This window comes from Oncorhynchus keta, chromosome 2 (genome assembly GCF_023373465.1).
Source record: "Oncorhynchus keta strain PuntledgeMale-10-30-2019 chromosome 2, Oket_V2, whole genome shotgun sequence".
In the NCBI taxonomy this organism is placed as follows: domain Eukaryota; kingdom Metazoa; phylum Chordata; class Actinopteri; order Salmoniformes; family Salmonidae; genus Oncorhynchus; species Oncorhynchus keta.
The window spans coordinates 73,398,218-73,407,598 of NC_068422.1; the positions used below are offsets into that span (position 1 = coordinate 73,398,218).

Genomic DNA, 9,381 nt, shown 5'->3' on the forward strand with positions numbered 1-9,381 from the left:
GCCCCTGTCTCTTTCAGGGTGGACAGGCCTATCTGCTCCAGGGTAAACTCTTATCAGAGCCATCGGCATCGCTTGAGCGGCATGGCATGATCAATAATCAGAACTGTTAATCAATGGTATTCTAAATAAGCATTGATCGGGCCCACAAGGTTAGCCAGCTTTATCGGTTTACATTAAGCAAAGCAACACAATAGTCAAAGCCTCAAGCCTGGGACAGGCCTGGTTAACCCCTGGTCATCTCTCTCTGGAGACAGGGAGGAAGAGAAGGAGGGATGGCCTCTCTTTGTTTTGGTGTTTAACTTCAGTATGGACAAGCTTTTAAGTTATCTTCCTTGTTTATCGTTGTGTTTCAGAACTAACTTCAAATAAGTTATATTATTCTGTTATATATCCTGTGACAATTTACTTGATGTATTGCAAAACCTGTTTTCCAAACTCCCCTACTTTGTCTATCGGCTGTATTGGGTGACGAGACCATCGCTCTGCCTGCAGTGGCATCTCTTTAACATTACTGTCACGAGCTACTTCATTTAAATACAATGAAGCGCCTGTTGCATCTCATTATCGACACGGCCATGTAGACAGAGGTCACTGGTACGTGTCACCCTCACAAAACGTCAGAGTCTCTCCGGAGGCGCCCGGGTGAGTGGGGGTGAGGAGGGTGAAGAGGATGAGGGGGTTATGGATGGGTGAGCGGCGAGGAACAGCTGCTGGCTAGGATGTCACCCAGGGGGAGGCATGTCCTCCTAATTACCCTACACAGGAACACTAGAACACAGGAACACTGGAACACTGGAACACAGTAACACTGGAACACAGGAACACTGGAACACAGGAACACTGGAACACTGGAACACAAGAACACTGGAACACAGGAACACAGGAACACAGGAATACTGGAACACTGGAACACAGGAACACTGGAACACAGGAACACAGGAACACTGGAACACAGGAACACAGGAACACTGGAACACAGGAACACAGGAACACAGGAACACTGGAACACTGGAACACAAGGCCAACTGTCATGCGGACGACTCAGATGATGTACAGAGGCAAATACTGTAGGTTTGGATGTCTTTACTATGACGGTCCGTGGAATAGATGGGATATCTTTCCTATATGTTTTGCTCTACTACTTAGAAGAGATGATTATTGGCAAGGCATTTCATTTGAGAGGACAGTCATACATTATTTGTATATGCAAGTCTCTCCTGAATTTGGAAGCATCAAAATGTTTAGACATGCCTTTCCTAGTGAATCTAGTACACTTGTGAGTATCATAGAGAGCTTTCACCTGCCACACACCCTGTGTGATGGGAGCTCTTCAATTTCACGGCATCTGGTGAGCCGACAAGCTTCTCATCTTCTCCTATAAAATATGACAACTGTCCCGGTGGCGCGTTCACCCTGGAACACTGCCTGTGTGGGCAAGGGTGGAAAATAGAAGAAATAACCCTTTTAGCCTCCCTCGCTCGAGCAGAGTGGAGCAAAAATGATTAGCGTGTCGCTAACACGGACGCTCCAGTTGTTGAGCTCTACTGTACTGTCTGTGCTTCTCTGCCAGACCTACAGCTTAACTCGTCTCAGCCCCTGAGAGGAAGGCCTTACGCGGGTACAATTCATACAAGGCATCGTTCATATGATGATTTGTTTTTAGGTTCATCAGGACAAGCCTACAGATAACAGATATTATTAGTAGTTAAAATTCATAAGATGTTGTTGGGTGTGATTTTTTTTTTACAAATTAAATGAATGATTGTTATTATTATTAACAGAGATAGCAGATAAATACAATTGCAGCGGCTGTGATATTTCAGAGCTCGTTTTTCTCTTGCTCTCACCATCTCTCGCTCTTTTTCTCTATCATACACACACACACATACACGCCAAACATAAAAAAGAGTCAAGTTCGCAAACATTTGGCATGGGGCAGTTTGGGAATTGCCTGTGAGCGGAGAAAACAAAATCTGCTAATTTCGCAATTTGTATGGTCTGTTATCTATTATGCATGATATCAGTTCCTACATGGCTACTAAACACACAGAAACACAAGGAGTAGCGAGCTTTGGTGTTGATGCTTCTTTGATCTCCCAAATGTAGGATTTATTTCCCTCTCGTAGCTTCCTGTCTCTCCCTCTCTCCTCCAGACCTCTCTCCCCATAGTCTATGAATCCCCCTCTTTCCCATCTCCTGACTCCATCTCATTCTTCCCATCTCTCTATTCTTCTTCAGCTCGTTCTCTTTGCCCTCGTGACAGCCACTGTTCCCCATGGCCCTCCACCTTTCCTCCCCATCTCCGAGGCTATTAGAAGCTGCTCTCCTCCCCATCTCCCAGGCTATTAGAAGCTGCTCTCCTCCCCATCTCCCAGGCCATTAGAAGCTGCTCTCCTCCCCATCTCCAGGCCATTAGAAGCTGCTCTCCTCCCCATCTCCAGGCTATTAGAAGCTGCTCTCCTCCCCATCTCCAGGCTATTATAAGCTGCTCTCCTCCCTATCTCCCAGGCTATTAGAAGCTGCTTTCCTCCCCATCTCCCAGGCTATTAGAAGCTGCTCTCCTCCCCATCTCCAGGCCATTAGAAGCTGCTCTCCTCCCCATCTCCCAGGCCATTAGAAGCTGCTCTCCTCCCCATCTCCAGGCCATTAGAAGCTGCTCTCCTCCCCATCTCCAGGCTATTAGAAGCTGCTCTCCTCCCCATCTCCAGGCTATTAGAAGCTGCTCTCCTCCCTATCTCCCAGGCTATTAGAAGCTGCTTTCCTCCCCATCTCCCAGGCTATTAGAAGCTGCTCTCCTCCTCATCTCCAGGCCATTAGAAGCTGCTCTCCTCCCCATCTCCAGGCCATTAGAAGCTGCTCTCCTCCCCATCTCCAGGCCAGTAGAAGCTGCTCTACTCCCCATCTCCAGGCCATTAGAAGCTGCTCTCCTCCCCATCTCCAGGCTATTAGAAGCTGCTCTCCTCCCCATCTCCCAGGCTATCAGAAGCTGCTCTCCTCCCCATCTCCCAGGCCATTAGAAGCTGCTCTCCTCCCTATCTCCCAGGCTATTAGAAGCTGCTCTCCTCCCCATCTCCAGGCCATTAGAAGCTGCTCTCCTCCCCATCTCCCAGGCCATTAGAAGCTGCTCTCCTCCCCATCTCCAGGTCATTAGAAGCTGCTCTCCTGCCCATCTCAAGGCCATTAGAAGCTGCTCTCCTCCCCATCTCCAGGCTATTAGAAGCTGCTCTCCTCCCTATCTCCCATGCTATTAGAAGCTGCTTTCCTCCCCATCTCCCAGGCTATTAGAAGCTGCTCTCCTCGCCATCTCCAGGCCATTAGAAGCTGCTCTCCTCCCCATCTCCAGGCCATTAGAAGCTGCTCTCCTCCCCATCTCCAGGCCATTAGAAGCTGCTCTCCTCCCCATCTCCAGGCCAGTAGAAGCTGCTCTCCTCCCCATCTCCAGGCCATTAGAAGCTGCTCTCCTCCCCATCTCCAGGCTATTAGAAGCTGCTCTCCTACTTATGTCCCAGGCTATTAGAAGCTGCTCTCTTCCCCATCTCCAGGCCATTAGAAGCTGCTCTCCTCCCCATCTCCCAGGCTATTAGAAGCTGCTCTCCTCCTTATGTCCCAGGCTATTTGAAGCTGCTCTCCTCCCCATCTCCCAGGCTATTAGAAGCTGCTCTCCTCCCCATCTCCCAGGCTATTAGAAGCTGCTCTCCTCCTTATGTCCCAGGCTATTAGAAGCTGCTCTCCTCCCCATCTCCCAGGCTATTAGAAGCTGCTCTCCTCCTTATGTCCCAGGCTATTAGAAGCTGCTCTCCTCCCCATCTCCCAGGCTATTAGAAGCTGCTCTCCTCCTTATGTCCCAGGCTATTTGAAGCTGCTCTCCTCCCCATCTCCCAGGCTATTAGAAGCTGCTCTCCTCCCCATCTCCCAGGCTATTAGAAGCTGCTCTCCTCCCCATCTCCCAGGCTATTAGAAGCTGCTCTCCTCCTTATGTCCCAGGCTATTAGAAGCTGCTCTCCTCCCCATCTCCAGGTTATTAGAAGCTGCTCTCCTCCCCATCTCCCAGGCTATTAGAAGCTGCTCTCCTCCTTATGTCCCAGGCTATTAGAAGCTGCTCTCCTCCCCATCTCCAGGCTATTAGAAGCTGCTCTCCTCCCCATCTCCAGGCTATTAGAAGCTGCTCTCCTCCCCATCTCCAGGCCATTAGAAGCTGCTCTCCTCCCTATCTCCAGGCTATTAGAAGCTGCTCTCCTCCCCATCTCCCAGGCTATTAGAAGCTGCTCTCCTCCCCATCTCCCAGGCTATTAGAAGCTGCTCTCCTCCCCATCTCCCAGGCTATTAGAAGCTGCTCTCCGCCCTCCCCATGTATTACCATTAGAAGACATGCATCTTGGGAGCCCGTGGCTCTGTGCCCCGTGGTCCTCTGTGTTTTGATTAATATTTTAGCAGCCGCAGGGAGGAAATGGGTCTTCCTCACAGCTCATCTGTTATGAAGGGGAGGATGCATGGAGAAGAGGAGAACAGAAGGATGATTGAAGAGGAGTGCCGGGGTCTATACAGTTTGCATAGTTTTGTTGTAAAAAAATAAGGGCCTCCCGAGTGGCACAGCGGTCTAAGGCGCTAGAGGCATCACTACAGATCCGGGTTCAAGATCGGACTGTGTTGCAACCGTCCGCGACTGGGAGACCCATGAGGCGGAGCACAATTTGCCCAATCGTCCCGGGTTTTGGCCGGCCGGGATGTCCTTGTCCCATCCCACTCTAGTGACTCCTGTGGCTTACACAGTCGCCAGTTGGACATTGGTGCGTCTGGCTTCTGGGTTAAGCATGCAGTGTGTCAAGAAGCAGTGCGGCTTGGCAGGGTTGTGTTTCGGAGGATGCACGGCTCTCGACCTTTGCCTCTCCCAAGTCCGTACGGGAGTTCCAGTGATGGGACAAGACTAACTACCAATTGGGGAGAAAAAGGGTTAAATAAGTAGTAATTTAAAAAAATACAAATTTAAAAAAGTAAAAAAAATATAAATGCAACATGTTAAGTGTTGGGCCCATTGTTTCATGAGCTGAAATAAAAGCTCCCAGAAATGTTCCATACACATAAAAAGCTTATTTCTCTCAAATGTTATTTGTTTGCATCCCTATTAGTAAGCATTTCTCCTTTGCCAAGATAATCCATCCAGCTGACAGGTGTGGCACATCAAGAATCTGCTTATCAGCATGATCATTACACAGGTGCATGGGGAGAATAAAAGTCCACTCTTAAATGTGCAGTTCTGTTACACAAGACAATGACACAGATGTGTCAGGTTTTGAGGGAGTGTACAATTGGCTTGCTGACTGCAGGAATGTCCACCAAAGCTGTTGCCAGTTAATTAAATGTTTGTTTTGCTATAATAAGCCGCCTCCAACGTCATTTTAGAGAATTTGGCAGTACGTCCAACCGGCCTCACAACCGCAGATCACGTGTAACCATGCAAGCCCTGCAAGCCACATCCGGCTTCTTCACCTGCGGGATGGTCTGAGACGAGAGCTGGAGAGCTGATGAAACTGTGGGTTTGCACAACCAAATAATTTCTGTACTAACAGTCAGTATGTGTCACAGGGAAGCTCATCTGCGTGTTTGTCATCCTCACCAGGGTCTTGACCTGACTGCAGTTCGGCGTCGTAACCGATTTCAGTGGACAAATGCTTCCCTTGGATGGTCACTGGCACGCTGGAGAGTTTTCGCTTCACGGATGAATCCTTGTTTCAACTGTACCGGGCAGATGGTGGCGTGTGGGCGAGTGGTTTCCTGATGTCAACATTGTGAACAGAGTACCCCATGGTATCGGTGGGGTTATGGTACGGCCAGGCTTAATCTACGAACAATGAACACAACTGCATTTTATCTATGGCAATTTGAATACAGAGAGATACCGTGACGAAATCCTGAGTCCCATTATCGTATCATTCATTTACCGCCATCACCTCAAGGTTCAGCATGACAATGCACAGCCCCATGTTGCAAGGATCTGTACACAATTCCTGGAAGCTGAAAATGACCAAGTTCTTCCATGGCCTGCATACTCACCAGACATGTACCCCATTGAGCATGTTTGGGATGCTCTGGATCGACATGTACGACGGCGTGTTCCAGTTCCCACCAATATCCAGCAACTTCACACATTGGATAGGAGTGGGACGACATTCCAGAGGCCAAAATACACAACCTGATCAACTCTAGGAGATATGTCGCGCTGCATGAGGCAAATGGTGGTCACACCACTTACTGGTTTTCTGATCCAAGCCCCTACCTTTTTTTTAAAGGTATCTGTGACCAACATGTATTCCCAGTCATGTGAAATCCGTAGATTAGGGCCTAATTAATTTATTGCAATTGACTGATTTCCTGATATGAATTGTTCAATGTATATTCTCACATACACCAGATAAGTGCAGTAAAACACTGTTTTACAGGGTCAGCCATAGTAATACTGTGCCCTTGAGCAAATTAGGGTTAGGTCTTATCTCAAGGGCACATCGACAGATTTTTCACATTCGGCTCTGGGAATTCTTTTACTGGCCCAATGCTCTAACCGCCCTAGCGGAGGCCTGAGGTCTATACTGTTTGTATAGTTGTGGGTTCAAGTTCTAGATGGGGCATAGGTTTGAGATCAAGCACCTTACTATAGCTTTGGAACTAGGCACATATTTGAATTATATTGTTTTTAAAGGGTTAACACACACAGGTAAAGATGTTGATCACATATTAAACATTTAATTACAAACCATGTAAATGATAACGTTAATGGCCCAGTGCAGCCAACATTTTGTTTGACTTGTGTTATATGCAGCTGATGAAACTAACACTGTAAAAGTGTGAAAACATTTGATAAGTGTTATTTTCCTGATAGTTGGTGGTTGAACATACAATCTACACAGGACCTTGTAATCAGCAGGTTTGCATGGATGGGAGTTTCAGCTTTTTTTGTTGCAGTAATTTAGTTAATAGACCAATAAGAAAGAGAGAGAAAAAATAAAAGAGATACCTCTATGCCAATAATGTTTTCAGTGTGCCCCTCCCCACTCAGACCACTCAGACAACTTCCAGACAGTACAAGCAAAAAAGCAGGTTTTGCTCATTTTTATCGAAGTCTATTACAGTAAGGTCATTAATTGTTAGATCAGATGTGATTTGATATTGATATAAAAATGGCTGCATTGGGCCTTGAAAGTACATCATATTTCTAGTTGTGGGTTCATGTGATGCATGTTTTCTGACATGCAGTATGTGACTTGGAAAAATATGACACAATGATTAAAGATTGATTAACATATGGTAAAGGTTACTGGAAAACAAATCATTCATACTACACTGCTGACCTCTTTAAGCTGATGTAAACTTACATTTCTTGAATTACATTGTTGTTTAATAAGGGCTTGAAAATAAGCATTTCACGGTAAAGTTTTATTCTGCGCATGTGATCTCACAGCAAATTCTCACCCTACTCTCTTTCCATTTCCATATTCTTCTTGATTAAATCGGCAATTGTCCCTTTCTTTTCCTCAAGTTCCTTCAACTTCTGCTTGTCTCCCTTCTCGTTGGCACGCTGAATCTGGTTCTTGAGACTCGGCTCCAAGTGAGGCATCAAGGAGTTCTTCCTCATATTTTGGAAACATTCTTTGAGTTGAGCTCTCAGATTTTTATGGTCGTCAGCATATCTCTGGTGTCCTCTGACATGTTTCTTGTGACTGCATCTCTGTGGGCACATGGTGCATTTCCCTCGTAACATGACTTGGCAGAAGTAGGAGTGACAAGCCACGCACCCGGTATGGCAGTTCATCTCACACACTGTGCAGCAGATTGCTCCCACCTCTGAAGGGATCCTTCCATGTTTGAAACAGTCCTCCAGCTTCAAGCGTTCCACCAATACCTCTATCGTCTGCTTGGTGCGTTGATGTTGCATTCCGTTTAGCTTATCAAAGAATCCTCTCATGCTTTTCATGCTGTTTTCCCATGTTGTCTCATAGATTTTGTCATAGAAAGGGTTTCTGGTCTGAAAGAGGTGAGTGTTGAACGTGAAGTGAACCGGAACCTTGTCGCCTAGGAGTTTGTACTCCATGATGATGTCGAGAACCTCCGGTCTGGTCTCGTCAGAGTGAGTGATGAGGGTGATGATGTTATCTTTCATGTCCTTGCCCAAGAGGGACAGGAACGCGTCAAAGATGTTTCTCTGATGTTCTGTCAGACAGTTCTGCGTTGCCTTCACCACGTGGCAGACAGCGTCGATGTGGTCGAATCTCTCCCTCTTCCAGCAGCATTCTTAGTTTCTCTATCAAAGGTCTGAGTTCATCTCTGTCCTCTATCCCTGGTGTATCAATGAGGGTGAGAGAGAAAGGCAACTCAGCGTCCTCCCAGCCAAAGATCTCATAGGCTGTCACAGCATTGGTTCTAGGATCGTGAGCCCAGCACGTCTCTCTGTCTTTGAAACGCTCGGTGATTTGGAACCTGGCGTTATCCTCCCACTTAACTCTGATGGCGAAGTTGACCATAGCGTTGACTAGTGTGGTCTTCCCTGCCCCAACCTCTCCTAGGATCAGCAGGGTCTTTTTCCTCTTGCAAGGGTTGTGGTTTCCTATGGTCCATCTCCGGACTCCGTCCCTCCCATCCACGTCCTTCCGCTTGGTCTTCAGCAGGTACCTTGCAGGTGGTGCTGGGTTGATCACTATGCTGTCTCTACTGATCGTCTCTTTCAATCTTGGAGGATGGTCACCGTTCAGTGTGAAGTCCCTGCAAGGTAGTCATAATCCCTTAGGTTATTATGATTATAATTATGATTATTCTAGGAAAATAGTTTTTTTATAAAATCAAGTGTATATATCTGTTGTTATTAAATGTAGATGTTATAAAAAGAAAATGTTATATATGTAAATGATAATACCTATTAGTTTCACTTACCCCAGGAACTCTGTGTTGTTGACGGTTTCCATTTCAGTTCTCAATAATGTTCAATGAACCAGATAGAGTCTGTAGAGCTGATGTATCTCAGCACCTGAACTGTAAAGAAGATATGGTTAATAACAAGATACAATGGTTACATATTATATCACTAGAAATCATTTCCCCATCTACTGTATAGTAGTGACTGAGTTCAAATGAACAGAGGAATTATATCCTGTACCTGTGAGTCCAGGAGGATAGTGGAAACCCTGTCCGGTTGTGATGTCTTATGTTCTGCAAATAGTTCCAGTTCAACTGGTTTCTGAAGTATGTAATTCTAATAAACACTTCCCAGAATGACATTGTACTACTGTATTACAGTAAACAAGATGTTGCACAATCTCTTAACATAATCACCAAAACTAGATTTCAGTCAATATGAATCAGCAGGGACACAGGACCCATGTGGATTTTAATATA

At 46.3% G+C, this 9,381-nt stretch overlaps 1 protein-coding gene across 2 annotated transcripts; it reads right to left on the bottom strand.

The window, feature by feature from the left end:
• Positions 1-6,741: 6,741 nt before the first annotated feature.
• On the bottom strand, positions 6,742-9,140 carry LOC118375739 (uncharacterized). 2 transcript variants are annotated; one of them, XM_035762341.2, is made up of 2 exons: positions 8,920-9,140; positions 6,742-8,751 (listed from the first exon to the last, which is right to left on the bottom strand). In XM_035762341.2, exons 1-2 carry the CDS (start codon positions 8,949-8,951, stop codon positions 8,181-8,183), a joined length of 603 nt encoding a protein of 200 aa, XP_035618234.1. In that variant the 5' UTR covers positions 8,952-9,140; the 3' UTR covers positions 6,742-8,180. The 2 variants fall into 2 exon arrangements, with proteins under 2 accessions (XP_035618234.1, XP_052338610.1); XM_052482650.1 differs by having other exon boundaries at positions 8,920-9,137.
• Between the last annotated feature and the right edge of the window lie 241 nt (positions 9,141-9,381).

Bases quoted from the DNA above. Each gene is read 5' to 3' on its own strand.
- LOC118375739 (XM_052482650.1), bottom strand. From the start codon at position 8,152: ATGAAAGATAACATCATCACCCTCATCACTCACTCTGACGAGACCAGA.